The sequence below is a fragment of the Takifugu rubripes genome, chromosome 6 (assembly GCF_901000725.2).
Source record: "Takifugu rubripes chromosome 6, fTakRub1.2, whole genome shotgun sequence".
Lineage (NCBI taxonomy): Eukaryota > Metazoa > Chordata > Actinopteri > Tetraodontiformes > Tetraodontidae > Takifugu > Takifugu rubripes.
The window spans coordinates 3,788,807-3,804,287 of record NC_042290.1 but is presented as its reverse complement, the minus strand read 5'-3'; the positions used below and the strand labels follow the sequence as shown (position 1 = coordinate 3,804,287).

The 15,481-nt window shown below is 42.6% G+C and overlaps 1 protein-coding gene across 3 annotated transcripts in view; it reads left to right on the top strand.

The window, feature by feature from the left end:
- rxraa (retinoid X receptor, alpha a) overlaps positions 1 to 15,481 on the top strand; it is a 72,060-nt gene that overhangs the window by 37,887 nt on the left and 18,692 nt on the right. For all 3 annotated transcript variants that reach the window (XM_003965153.3, XM_011604506.2, XM_029837216.1), the window contains exon 3: positions 6,883 to 7,121. In XM_003965153.3, the coding sequence (XP_003965202.2) occupies positions 6,883 to 7,121 (239 nt within the window). The remainder of the gene's footprint in view (positions 1 to 6,882; positions 7,122 to 15,481) is intronic.

The window sequence follows — 15,481 nt, the reverse complement described above, 5'->3', positions numbered from 1 at the left end:
GAAACCTTTATGACTACTGAGTCATAACAAAAAGGAAGTGAACAAATGCTGCTTGTCAGTTAATACCGCAATCCTATTTTCCCCACACAGACATATATGGATTATTATTTTTAAGCCAGGGCCTTCTGCATCTCTCAGCGTTTCAATAGAATAAATGAAGCATTGATTTTTTAATTTAGAAATTCAAGTCTGTAGACCCATCGTGCTGATATGCATTTTATTGAAACACAAAAAAGGCAGTAGTGAGACTTGACCCATGGGGGATGTAACACTTCATTATGCCTGTGTAGAAACTCGAGTTATCACAGCAACACACGAGAAGTCTGTCAAGCTTTTACCCCATCTCTGTTTTTTCTCTCTGAGTTGGCATGGCCTTGTTGCTTTGGTGCTGACATCACTCAGAAGGCCTGTTGTTCCCCCTGCATATTGTAGCTCATCAACTTAGCCTTGCTCTGCAATTTCCTAAGCAGACATGTTGCTGAAAGGGTAACCCTGTCTCAACAAAAGGTGAAGCACTTCAGTAGCAAATGTAATCTTTTTTTCCTCCCAAAGGCAGCTCCACAGGCTGCTGTAGTAATTATTGCTCAGTGTCATGTTTTCCATCAACACGCTCTTGTCAGCTGCTGCTCCTGATGAAATAAGGTTACCAAAGGACAAACAGCATGTTGCATTTTGCTATCGCGGCTTTCATTCAGCACCAGGCGGTGTTTTCTGGCTAGTCTTTTGACTTTGTGCAGCATGTGCATCATCCTGTAGGTGCTACCTTCCAGGTAAAGCAGTTGTTTCAGTTGGACAATCATCAATGCTGACTGAATTTATAACAGCATCAATGTATTTAAATACACAGATTTGTTGGATTGAACTCAAACACCCCCCCAAAAACAATCTTTAAAAAGAAAAAAACACAACACAACTAGTCACAGAGAGAAGTTAAGCTTTTATATAAAAGCATAACCACTGGCAACCCAAGTCTGGCAAGAATAAACAAGCACTCTCTCTCTCTCTTTTTTTACTGAAACTTTACTGAAGCCTCACCAAATAGGAAACCTGGTCGATGGACAACCAATAAATTTCAAACTCTTGTGAATTTGCCAATAAGTCTCCTGCCTGTGTAATAGTTGGAAAACTTGCTTGCATTTGTTAAGTCTCGTAAGGCTTTGCTGGAAAGCTGCCTGGCACAGTATATCACCTCTGAGCTAAAGAGGACAATTAGGCCATATCAGCAGATCAGAGTGTTGGCAGTTGGGGCACTGTTAGCAATAGTGCCAGTAATCTGTGGCTTAGCTGGCATCTAGCCATGACCAGCCACGGCTCCATGGCCTCTTCAGACACTTAAGAGTCACTAAGGGCAATGGTGTGCCCCAGGAGCTGGCGCTTTCATCCCCAGCTTATCAGGGAAATGAATTGAAATTGGAGGAAAATAAAGGGAACCCGTGCGAGAGAGAAACGAGGAGAAAGGGAGGTAGGAGGGAAAGAATTAAGTCTTTAATGAGGGCAGTTATTTCAGCAGGCAAAACGAAATGGGTTATATCAACACTGTATCAAATGATGGCTGTTAGCAGCCCACCTACTGTGCAAATACGGGTGGCCTGTTTCATGTCTTTTCTGCCTCTTATCTTACATTAAGGCTCTTTTTTTTCTTTTTGCGTTCCTCTCCTTCAATTGAATAGTGGCTACTAAATGGTGAAACCCAGGCCTGGGTATCCTTGTGTTAAAGCTATCAATCTGAAAGGAGCAGATACTCTTTGTGATCACAGCAGACCCTCAATGCTTTGTTTTTTTCAACTTTTTTGAGCTTTTTATTTGATTAAGGAAGGTTGATTGAAAAGAATATATACAACCGTGAAGTTATTTTGCCCCCCACGGTGAATCGTAAATTCTGCTGGATTAACAATCATCCTAAAGACCAAAGGAAATGAACGACTAGAAGGAAATCTCTTTTTTGTCAGCCGTCCTTTGTGCATTTAAGTCTGCGGTGTTCAATGCTAAGCTCTGGGTCTCAGAAGTGCTGATCAAATGCTGCGTTCTATTTATATCAATGGAGCTGTTTTCTCAGACTTGCTTTACATATTTGTATTGGTCTGTCCCAGGTGTGTTTGGGCTCAAAAACACTTCACATATGTGTGGAGTGATATCTGAGAAACTTGGGGTAGATGATCGAAATGGTGGGATGGAGTCAGATCAGAGCCTGCTGGGACTTTCAGTAATAGCAAGAAGAGATTGTCTTTTTAATTATGTAATCCTGGATTACTTTGTGTGTTTGGCTTGTGTGACATTAAAAAATAAAATTGAGATTATTGTCCTTTTCCCAATAAAGACAGCTGCGAATGCCTTAATGAAGGATCTAGATTCCAAAATCCATCATCCCTGATTAAAATGTAAAGATAAAAACACATCTCTGTTTTAATTGTGCTACAAAGAATGTGTTTCTGATTACGCTGCTAATCTCCAACCTTAAGTAGATAGTCATCAAGCATATTATTCATCTCTTAAAATGCAAATGCTTTCATTCAGTTTGATTCATTTCAAAGTGAAATTCGGTAAATTAATCGATGCTCTAAATGTTTAGGGTATTTTTAAAATACCCTAAACATTTTGATCAAATAGGTTAGTCATAGCAGAAAACTGTAGAATTTCTTTTCCTGATTAACAAGCATAGGCATGAATATATGCTGAGTGGTAACTGCAGAAAGCTTTATCAGAAAATAGCAGCATGCAGTTGTCCTAGAGACATAGGACTGCAGTATTTTTCTTTAATGAACCACCTACCAATTGCTTGAGTTTGGTGTTGAATCAATTCTCTTTTTCGGAACACACCTAAAGAAATGCTAATGTCTGCTGTTTTGTCCTGAATTCACCCTGGTGTCCGTGTATTTCACAAAAAATACCAAACACGTCTGCCTCGACTTAAATGCCCACGAGAATAATGATGACACTAACAAGCAATTTGTTGCCATAAATTAGCAGAGATATATATATAAAAGATAGCAAAATCATTAACAGCACTTTAAAATGATTTTGCATTTCAACGGGATGCATCTTCATCTGAATTTAGCTCTCTGAGTGACTGGTGTGCTAATGTGCACTGTGCTGGTGACTCATAACTGCTACATTTATGCCAAAATGTTCTGGCATCCATCATCCCTCAACTGACCTGATGCCAGCAGAGGGATGCAGAAATCCCATTTGGTGCAAGGAGCTACATAAAGCTCATGGCCTGTACTTATCTTTTGTTTGCATGTTTCTGGGCTTTAACTATTTGTCATTATTTCAACATTTGTGAGCCAAAGAAAACAAAGAATCCTGCTTGCATGTATAGTACCCTCAAGTACCACCTTGTGATATTCAAGGGAAAGAAACAGCTGGACTTAAAGAACAATTTATTATTTACAGGTTTTTGATGTTGTTCATCGGTTCAGCTTCTATTCTAGCTGCACATCATATCCACATGTTCCTATAAACCTCCACTGTGGCGCTGGTAAATGAATAATAAAGCAGGAGAGCTAGCCACGGACTGAAAAGTGAGCATCTGTCTGCTTTTGCATAGTGCATGTGTTCGCGATTGTCAACGCGGTTTTGTAAGCGGACAGCAAACCAGATGGGTGTAAAGTTGGCCGAAAGACACAAGCGTATGAAGCTGCAGGGCTAAAAAATAAAAATAAAACAGGCCAGTGGAAGACACAGACAGCCAGAGAGTTTTCAGAGAGTTGTGAGGAGAGTGGGGAGCGTACTTTAAATCTATAATGTATCAGCACTTATTTGTGGCAGAGGCAACATGAGCTGGTTAGTGTATCCAACACGTGCTAGCACGGAGGCCAAAATCTTTGTTAGCGTGTACAGTGAAAAACAGATTTTTAGAACTTGTAACCCATCTTCAAAGACAAAAAGGGACAAATTCCGCTGTTGTTACCTTATCAATGGAGACTTTGTCTCAATAAAGATGGATAGCATTAAGAAAAATGGAAGAAATGGAGAGATTGTCGGGCGGTGTGGTAAATGTCGGAGTGTTCAGAAGTCAGTCCTAGGCCGTAGGGTCCATTTAGCTGACAAACAGTGCACTGCTGTTCCCCCAGGACAAGTCCCACCAACTACAAAATGACCTAATGTACATAACTATAGTAATTGTCCCCTTGGTTTCCAGTTGCTTTGCATTCAACAATTCACAAGCTTCATTAACGAGCTATCAAAATTTTGTTGCAGGCGCCGATGCGAAACCTTTCAGGAGCTAGTTTCAGGAGACTCCATTTAAAAATTTTACATTTGAAACCCTTTCCCCTCATCTTAGAAAATTCCCTCCAGTTTCATGCACCCTTAATAACTTGTAATTGCAGAATCTATCACAGAAAACATGCAGTTTCAAGTGCCTGAAGAGTTGTTTTTCCACCACACAAGATCCTATATATGCAAAAACAGCCAATACCCAAATTTACTCTGCACAACAAGACTTGCTAGAAAGTTTAGACGGAGCGAAGTCTTGTTTGTAAAAGGATGTTGTTTGTGTGCAGTACTGAAGTGATTAGCCAGGATAAAATGAGTGTGTAAGCTGGGCTCTAAATTGCTTAGTTGTAGCTGTCAGTTCTGCTTTTTTGTTTCCAGTAATCTTGGCACACTGACAGACAGAGGCTGTAAATGATAGCACTCAGAAGCACTTTTCAGACGCCATCTATAAACACGAGTCAATCTCTTTGTGTATTGATACACGGAGCTTGGACGACCACCAGTGATTCCCGACTGTTTTAGTGAGTTGGATTCAACATTCCTCCCTGGCTGACCATTGCTCACTGCTCTGCCTTTCACACATTTTTATCTTTAGTAAAGTCGGGAGCATGTTTATTCAATGCTGCTCACAAATAGGTTACAGAGGACAGCTGCCAGACTGTTCCGTTTTTTTTTGTTTTTTTCCCGCATTCCAGCTGGTGAAAATTAGTTTTCCATTTCATCAGCTCGACTTTAAAGGCAAACTTTAAAAAGAAATACAGCCAGTGCCTCTTCTAACTTTTTTGGTTTTGTCATTTTCTTTTGTTTCCTATTTATTTCAGTCTTGTCCATTCTCTCTTCCCCCCTCCCCCTGTTTCTCATTCTTATCCCATTTTTTCCCCTCTCTGGGAAGGATTAGGACAGAGTCCTTTTCATCCTGCTGTAATCCTACACTGGCAACCCAAGTCCAGCAAGAATAAACACCCACTCTCTCTCTCTCACCCCCCCCCCCCCCCCCCCCCCCCCCCCACACACACACACACACACACACACATTCTCTGCTCTATGTTCACATACGGTATGATCATTTGGCTACATATTTGCAGTGTGTTCCAAGAGTGGTCGATGATGAGACATATTTCAGTCAATTTTCTGCTCTGGTTGTTTCTCTTCTCAAAAAGGGAGAAACATAAGAAATGAATGAGAGGGATAGAGACATAAACAGTTTGAGCTACCTCCTAGTGCGTTTCTGTCATCCCCCTCCAGGGGGGCCTTGCTGGGACTCTGTCAGCCGAGCTCGCCCCCCTGCTGAGACCTACAATGGCAGATTGGCAACCTTAATACCGCAGCTTGCTTTATCTCCCTGAATTAAAACCCAATTGGTGGAGGGTTATGGGAATTTTCGGGTTCTGGGAAAGCAGTCATGATTCATTCATTTTTAAGAATGACGTGTGTGGGCACAATTTGGAGAAAAGGGTGATAAAAGGGAAGCTTGAGGGGTATCAGTCAGAGGATTCAACACTGGACTGATACACCTGGATGCAGAGCTGTTGTTCACCGTTTATTAAGAAGGGTGTGTTTGTTTTCTAAAGGATGGGTCGTGTGTTTGCATCTGTGTGCATGCCTGCAGGGAGTGTTTGTGTAGCAACCAGGATGTGCAGGAAATGTATTGAGACGCACAGATGCCAGCTTTGCCCCACTCTCCTTTTACACCATAACACAGCAGAAAGACATTATGAAGGGGAACACGAGCAGGATCCTGTCAGCTGAGCTGCAGAAAAGACACAGCACTCTAGGAAAGTTGCTCGGAAATGGACTCAGCTGTCAACTAATTGAGCCGTCCATCAGGATCCACTACATGGAAACAGAGGACTCCAGTCGCTTATGAAATGAGGGAGTGTGACAGACAAGGCCGGCCATTACATAACCAGCCTGTGTCCTCAGCACAGGGAGAGCAAAGTGGTACTGTCAAAATAGGACAGGGTATAAGAGGGTATTTCAGGACAAAATGCTCTCCAGAGTTGAACTTAAGCTGCTTTATTTCAGGCATGGAGCAGATATTGCTGGCAAGCATGTTTTTTTTATACACATTATAGTAAATGTATGCCGAAACATCGGCAAAAAGATATTGATATAAAGAATTCAAAAGGTGGAAAAGACAATCAATCAAAGATTAAAACCAGTTTCAGTGGAGGGCTGCCACTAAAGATGAAGGGGGAATAACCCACACAATATGTGACATACTATAGTACCCATGTTGCATTCTCCCCTCTCCTGTGTTTTTGAAGTTGACAGGTGAGACGAGGATTGCCTACAGACATAGCAAAGAGCTGGAGGGGTGGGAAAGGGGTGGGTAGGACTTTTGTATGCAGAGTACACAAGAGGACCTTATCTGACGTCATTCCTGCTGTGGATTGCCCCACGGCTGGGGTAATTGTATATTATGACCTCTTGGGCCCAGTACTCCACTAATCACTCATATATTAGAACATTGTATCCTTTGACCCCATTAGGAGAGTGTTTGTGAGACAGTGGACGCCTCATCTGGTACTAAAATCATCAAGGAACGCAGTGCATCAGCCCAAATCTCTGTTTTGTTTGTCTAATTGTTCATTCTTCTGCACCACAATCACATTCTTGAGAATTGTAAACTTCGCTGACTCTGTTATTTGGGTTTCCAACCAGACTCGATGGGCCACGTGAACTCCTCCCCCCTGGGCTCACCCACATCCCACCGAGGGATGCACCCCTCGCTGCTCAGCCCGACCTCCATGGGACCCTCCGGCTCGCTCCACTCGCCCATCAGCACGCTGAGTTCGCCCATGAACGGCCTGGCATCGCCCTTCTCCGTCATCAGCTCGCCAATGGGCCCCCACTCCATGAACTCGCCCGGTATGGGCTACGGCGCCAGCGTTAGCCCTCAGGTGAGGCTTTAGACGAAAACACAAATATTTCCTGAGACTGCAAATTCAGGCTTTGTCCTAAAGGCGACTTCTGTAGATGGCAACATTTGGTCTAAAATAATACACACAGGCTTTTTCATGTTTGACTTCCTTGATTTTGAGCCATTAAGTTAATATTTGTTCAGCAGCTCTCCCTTTAGGTTATTAGAGAGTGTAACCGCCAAATTAATAGCATTACAATCAGAGCTAAAATACAATAATGTCGATATTTATATTTTCACACTTGAAGTTTTTATTGGTTGATCAAATATAATTTAAAGATAGTGTTAAAGTTTGTTTTGGTAAGAAAGCTATTTAGTTCCATCTAATATGAAATCTGACTTCTGCTTTTTATGTCATATGTTGTAAAATTACAACTAGTGGTATCACTATTTAACTTTTGGCCGGAGAACGAAAAATAGTATTTTTCTTGAACTGTCCCACTAAGTGGGGAAGGAAGCTGGAAAGTGGGCTGTGGTTGTAGTAGTTTTCAGGCTGAGCTACGCCCAATAGCTGCCGATTTTATTGCATCCAGAAATGTTCGTATTCGGCAGGCTTGATCAAAGGGGTCACGAGGTTTTTCTCCGTGTTCTTTCCCAAATCCACACAGAAATACAGCTGTCCTATAATTAACCAGTCAGTCAGTGTGTATTGTGTTTTACAAACTGCCATGTTTAAGATATGCAAATTACAATGCTTACACCACACACACTCGCAGAAGTCTTAAGCCAGGCAATACAGATAGAAGGTCATGACCCCATACAGCGGTTAATCAAGACTTGTTCTGCTGAGATCCCACCCGTCTTGGGCTCTGTCATTTTTCCGCCTGTATCTGAATCACAGTGGCACTCTCTTCATCCACATCTTTAATTCGTTGTGTCTTTTCCACCATCTCCATTTCCTCTCTGTCGCCAAGGCTTTTGTTCCACCAATAAGCCTCAATTTCAATGGTGTAAATTTCACACACAATTAAGACATCAAAGCTGGCAGTGGCCCACTTTTCAGGGAAAAACATATCTAAAATTGAAATTGTTTCCTGCCCAGAATGCAGCCGCTGCCCTTTTTGTGTTTGTTCATCATCGTGTCGAAGCAGGGTGGCGCTGCGATGCTGTCTGGGATGGACTCTCCTCACTGTTGTCGGGCTTATCGCAGAAGTGTCCCAAATGTAATGGAGTTAAGAGTGGATTAAGGGCAGCTTCAGAAAGCGGCTAGTATCTTTCAATGCTAGAAAGCCCCCAACCCTCCTCCCCATCCTTCTCCTGATTCTCCCCTGCCTTATAATTCCAGCTCTTTTATCTGTGCTGCTGTCTGTGTCCCACAGTGCCACACTTTGTATGCAGGTTGGTTGTTTAAGAAGCAAACGCCTGTCTCAGGCTGTCTCGTTTAAAGGAACCCGTTTACTTATCTCTTCTGCTTCTCGGGTCCGTCCTGAACAGCTGTTCAGCAGGTAATAGCGAAGGTAATACAGCTGTTTCAGGTGGCAATTTTATAGCTAAGTGTATCCAGGAGTAATAGTACATGACCATTGCCACCTTTATTTAGTTTTCATTGTGTCGGGCGTGAATAAAATATGTCTCCAGCAGCCGACATTCATCCTTTTATATACATAACTTCCATTTTAATATATATGTCTGTGTATTCTATTGATAAATATAAAGTCTGTTTTACAAATGAGCAAAACAAGTTTTAAGTTAGTAGGAATTGAATTGACACTCCCCACATCAAATTATATATTAAAAAAAAACATCTTGCCTTACATGTCATTAAATCATTGGGTGGAAAAGCTTGTATTGTGCACCACATTAAACAGCATTTCAAATGCTGCACAGCTTAACATCAGACTGAAACCTAAAGCATGGATTTGAGGATTTCAGCCATTAACCATAAACGTTTGCATGGCTAACACCCTTGACAGCATTTGACTGCTTAGGAAGGGTGGGGACTGGCAGTCTGATGTGAGAGGTTAAAGATGGTGGCGGAGCTCTGTGGTTGCAGGGCAGAGTGCTTCTAATTAGACATGATTTGAGTCAGACAGCGTGCGCCACTTGCTCATGAGGCTCGGCTGTATTCACGAGCAGTCAGCTGGAACAAGGTCACAGCTCCTCCCCACGCTCTGACTTACTTGAACACCCCAGGGCCGGTGCTAACTGCAGACACACCTTAACACACAGTTTGCAAATGATGCAAAGTAAGTTGTTCTTTAATCTCATGCCATGTAAAACAGTGAGCATGTCTTTAAAAAAAAAAAGTCCGACAGGCATGTGACAATGAGATTAAACAAGAAAGGGATCATTGAAATTGTCCTGCTTTGAATCAGACATTCCCTGAAAAGGAAAACCCACATGTGAAGACACAGACTCCTTTATCATCAGCCAGTTCCTCCATCATAATTATTAAGCCCTTTCCTGTGTCCTGAGCATCCTTTTACTGTGGTTGCGTGTGTTTTGCTGCGACATAGTTCTGTCTTTGTGGCGGTCATCGCACTGTAGGGGACTGGTCTGAGAAACGGAGGGTTCTTGGTTCAAGGCCCAGGAGCGGACACAATATGGAAGGTGTGCTGCTAGCAGGGGGAGGTAAGAGGGCAACCTTAGAGCACTGCCAAGGTACCCAACCCCCAAATGCTCACATAGGGCCCTGCGATGTACCCTGTGCTTGCCCACATGCAGATGGGATAGGCTCCAGCACCCTCCACGTGACCCCCGCATGGGAAAATAGCAGTCAAAAAAAGACTTCTGTCTTTTTTCCTTGTGGATTATATGTAGACGTTAAAGATCAAAAAACATCTTTAATAAGGGCCACACACGCTCTGTCATCAAACACAGTTGTACAGTGTACAGTTGTTCCAATTCAAAATGCACACTTTGTTTTTTACTGAGGCTGGCCTCTTCTTTTCTGCTGTTGTGTGGAAGGACACCTCCTTAGATACTGTATGTAGTCATGGGATGATGACAGACAACCATGCCCATTATAATCTGTGAGTGTGTGTCTCTGTGTGTGTGTGTGTGTGTGTGAGAGAGAGAGAGAGAGAGACGCAGAGAGAGAGAGAGTTCCCACAAAGGGTTCAGATTCACACAAGACGGCAAGCATCTGGAATGGATCGTACAGAGGGTTGAAATACATTTTACACTTGCAGTTTGGATTGGCTGGACTTTGTTGGCTGTTGCATTTTATGTCAACTGTCAATGCCCCTTTTTCCCCTTTGCAACTTCATTTTCTACCTCACTTGTTTCGGCACTCTTGCAGTGCATTCTCCCTTAAACCTAAAACAACACCATTCCCTCAGTTTGCCCTGCCTTTTATGTCAATATTTACTGTTTGTGGAGGGAACCACGAGTGTGAAAAAGGTGTAAATGCTTTGCAAGATATGAGACAGGCATGATCAGCTCTAAATGTGCTGCGGAGTGATGTCATGTGCCAGTTCAGGGCACAGTGCTTAGGCGTGGGTCACTAGGAGACTGATGCATAACACTAAAGAGAAGCAGAGAGACACGGCTTGGCTGAAAATGAGTGGAGTAGACCGTAGCTCCTTCCATGAATAGGAGCTATAATGGTCCATTCCGCTGCTGTGGTCTGTGATGGAGCCTGCTGTAGTTACTCTGCATGACATCATGGCTGCATGGCTCTAATGGCTACACAAAGGGGTTGTGTGTAGGGTCCCATGAGGGCAGTTAAGGCCCTCTAATGTCAATCAAGTCTTAAATGGATGGGGGAAACAAGTTTTTTGTAGCAAGAGCAGTCTCGAGGTACCAATTAGAAGCTGTTTTAGAGACATTTTTCCCCCTCAGCACTGGTAGTTCAGGGAAGTGTAACTAATGTGCAGAATTAATTTACCTGTGCTTCTCTAGGTCCTCAGAACACTCTTCCCTTTTCCTGTAAAAGTTGAACTACTTAGGGAGATGGTGTATTTCTGAGTTTTTTTTTCCCCCCTTGCTGAACAATTTTAGCATATTGAGAGTTTTCCCATGTCAATTTGCTTCTGCTGATATTAACCATGTTTTTCATGTCTTCTTTGGAAAGCCTTTATTTATTCTGCCAAGAAAAAAGTAAGTAAAAGTGTGCTTACTCATGCTAATGCCTATTTATGCAGAAATGCAACTTGAACAGTGGTTAACGCTCACACACTCCCAAACATTTTTTGGGGGGACCTTCACCATTGTTCTCAAAGACCACTAATGTCTTCGGCTTGTGTGTGTTCTGACTTGTGTGGGGCCACACAGGAGCTGATGGGTAGAAACTCCAACATTAGGTTTAAGTTTCAGAGAGCAGCCCCCTAATGCCGACTGCAAAGGTTGCGGTTCAAAATGCCTCTGGCAGTGTGATTTACAGCAACTCAACACTGTCTGTGGACAGACACGTACGTTCGGCATGCCTGCGTGGGGCACCAACATTTAATTTAGGTAATGGTAAGGCAAGGTTGATGTAAGAGGGAAGCTGATGTCATCCATCGTCTATTGTTGAATCGGTTTAACAGAAACAGATGTGGGTGTGTTCTTCTTCTTCTTCTTCTTTTTTATTGCCATTATATTGCAGCAGCCATGTGCTATAAATTCTGCTGTGTTGAGCTCCAAGTCTTAAAGTTGACCATCGCTAAATAAAAGGCAACAAAAACTGGTATGACACTTGAATGACAACATAAAAATGAACAGATTCCAGTGGTGGTTAGATAGTGATATATGGCTGCCGTGAGTTCTGAACAACTGTAAGAAACACATCTGTGGGCGTCCACGTGTCACATTATGGCATCCATGACAAATATGTTGATGTTAATGGATCTACTCCAGAATGAATTACTTGATGGTTGTCCTGTTACAACGATGGCTGAGAATGTTAAATGATCTACCGTGATTGTAATGAGTTCCGCGGTGATAAACCACAGGAATATGGAAACCGTGGAATACCCAAAGGCTGATAATACTGTTTGGAAATGGAAAGAGTAATTGCAGAAATGAACACAGTAATTGCTTTCATTAACAACGAGATCTTGAGATGCAATCAGTTAAACCCTAATGCGAAGTCAAATAATATATAATAAATGATTTATTTGTATTGAGGTTATTTTTTACATTGTTATGTGCACGCCTAAATCAGATCTTCTCATTTTCATTTGTTTGTGCAGTGTTGTATTAATGGGATTTGGGGATTTGAGCAGGGCTCCCTGGACCTGTAATGGCCCTCAAATGCAGCAGCTGCATTCATCTCTTGCTCTTAGGTCGTTGCAACAATGTATATTATCGTAATGATAAGGAGGAGAAGGCGGTGGTGTTATGTTACGACCGTCTGTCACAAGTTGCCCTTTTTGATTTGGTCTACTTCACGTGCGCTCCAGCTTTCGGAGTTTTAAAGACCGCCTACTGTAAACACATCATTGCAGTGACTGACAGGTAACGATGGATGTTTACTTTTGCACAGAGCCTCCCCCCTGACCAGGGAAGAGTGATTCTGGGGTTATAATGGCTTCTGGTAGCAGCATTTACCAAAGGAGCAGCGACGCTCCTTCAAACTGCCGTCTGTTCATCACATCCCTTCACCAAGCCAAAAGTACACAGTTCACAAAGAGACAGTGAAATATCTGCCAGGCTGAGCTCAGTCAGTTCACTGCTGTAAGTCTTTAATGCCACTGAAAGACTAAATATCTTTTTCTTCACTGCAGGATCTGAGCACACACACACACACACACACACACACACACACACACACACACACACAGTGCCAGCAGTGCTTGTGATGATCCTTTTTTTCAGTTGTAGCACAGCAGGGAGTAAGTGTTGGAAACCACTGAGTTGTCTACTGTAATGCCCGTTTCTGCTGAATTCAGTCTGCTGGGCCGAAGCAGAAAGAGTGTTTAGAGCCCACTGACAGCGATAATGAGTCTGTTTTACAATAAAACGCCTCTGTGGTTTAACTAAGAAACTGAATAAGTGATTTATTCATTTACTTTCTGATCAGCGTTATTTAAGACGCTAATAAAGGGCATAAATCTGGGTTGCTGCTTTAAATCTGCACAATGGAAGCATTAAATGGACTAAATGAAATATCTGTTCGTGAATTTATAATCTCTGGGTGTTTACGGAAGGCTGATTAATCTGATATTTTGAAACTGTTCAATCAATCAATTGAATTCTGCCTTTTGACATTGGCACAGAACTGCTATTATTCAAACAAATGCTGCAGTTTTAAAGTTTCATTTTAAATAGCATCAGTTGAATCAGCGTAAGAGCTTTGCCAGGACTGTAACCTGAATGGAATGAACCGCACCGGGACCTCAGTATTTCTCACTTTAGTATTTCTTTTCTTTGGCGTAGCAAAGCTAACATGGGGAGCAAATGAAGCTGCTTGTTCATGGACATCAAATAAAAGATTTTTTTCCCCACTGCATTTAAGATTTGCTTTGACTGTCCAAATTACTGTGACTTTTAAAGGCCTACACAGAGTATTACCTCCAGATTTGAGCTCAAGCTCACAACCTGCCAGCCAGAGACAAACTTTTTCACAAGAGCTGCTCATTATTTAGCCGTAAGAACTCAGACATTTTTAGTTTTTGACATATTGCAAAAGTCCTTATGCATCGGTTTTGAGTAATTTGTTATAGTTTGGGGGACGTTTCTAATTAGATCAGAGAAATCTGCACCCCCAGCATTGCGCACAGAGCTCAAAGAAGACAATCCTTTCAGGAATCATTCGTTTTGATAGTATTTGTCATCATATGCTTTGGTTTCATTAAAATCAGTGGTGCATCTTGATGATTCACCACCATGTAAATATAGGTTAAGCTTGCTGTCCACAAAATTCCATGGATCCCTTTCAGGCACATGTCAACACGTGTTACAGGGACTGCAGGCTGTTTTTCCTTCCCGTTTCCTTACCCTGCTGCTGACTTTAAATTTCCACTAGCAGGGCAGGACCTTCAGTTGACCCCTAAGTGCATCCGCCAATAACAGAGCTGCAGTCGGGTCCGTGATGCGTGCTGTGCGCATGCTCGCAGAGACGTGTCTGCTGGTCGTTGGTTTCTGAGCATATGCATGCAAACAGGTGACGCTCAAACATTCAACGGTGCCATAATTGATCCCCAAAGGAGATTTGTGGCGAATATAGCCTAAAGGGCCAGAGAGGGGCTGACCCTTTAACAGCAACCCTATGGGAAACCTGATGCCCATCTTCAGATGATGCTGTCTTTGGATGATAAGGCTCCCACCAACCCTAACCCTGAGAATAGGAAGAATGGTCTTACTCATGCCTCCCATGCTATGTGGGAGCACTTAGATAAGTTTGCTTTGAGAAGGAAATGAGTGTCACAAGGTGTCAGAGGTGAAAGGTGAACCCTTGAGGTTATCTTTGGGTTACATCATGACCTGATCTCTGTCCTCACCTCTTGGGAGGCAGCTGGTTAGGTGTTGTCTCCTGTCAACACAACATTTGTATCCCATCCTCACATATTTTGTTTCCCTTGAGGACATTTTAAGCATAACTAAGATGAAGCTTCAGAAATGAACTGCAGGTTCCTTTCCTGGCCATCTTGTGCAGCTCCATAATGGAAAACTTTACAGGGAATTATTTAAGGGTGTTTTGAAAGCAGTAAGAGCAGAAAGAGTACTTTCAGTGTTGGAAAAGGTGCCCTTGAACTGAAAAGCAATTGAGGTTCCACATGAGGTTTGTGAATTGTGGAGTGGCACACAAGGATTTGATGTCTCCTTTTGAAGTGTCTTTATGAGCAAAGTCTCTGCTCCAACTCTGAATCGAAATAAGCCCGTCTTAAGTGGAGGCCTCCGCTGTCTCCACTTTTCTTTCCTTTTCGCTTTCCTCCACACATGGGACGACTCCTTTCTTCTTCCTTCACCACTACGTGTGCTGTCATAGCATACTAATAGTTTACAGAACCTGCTTGGCTGACAAAATGATCCTTTCTTGCAATAAAAGACCACATTTAGTGCATATTTACTGAACATTGATGTTTTAATTCTCCATATAGTATTTTATGTATTTTCCAGTTCTCACCCTCCTCCCCGCGTCTTCCCTTTCCCATGTGTTCAACGTTTTGTGGTATTATACTGCGGCCAGTGTGTTGCACCCGAGACATAATCGCATCTATCAATTCTGTGTAGAATCTGACACCCTTAAGCAGACAGAGACTCCTCCCACTGATGTACCAATTGAATGTCCTCCACAACATGTTATGTAACACCTGCAGCGCATTAAATAGTGTTATTCAACCGGAGCATTTGGAGCCCTCATCGTACATAGCACTGCGGGGAATGTTGCGTCCTACATTTCCGGTCCTTGATGTTAAATTCCGCTCATTTGTTTCACTTGGACTGTAAAAGTCTGGAGCAAACAGAGACACAGTG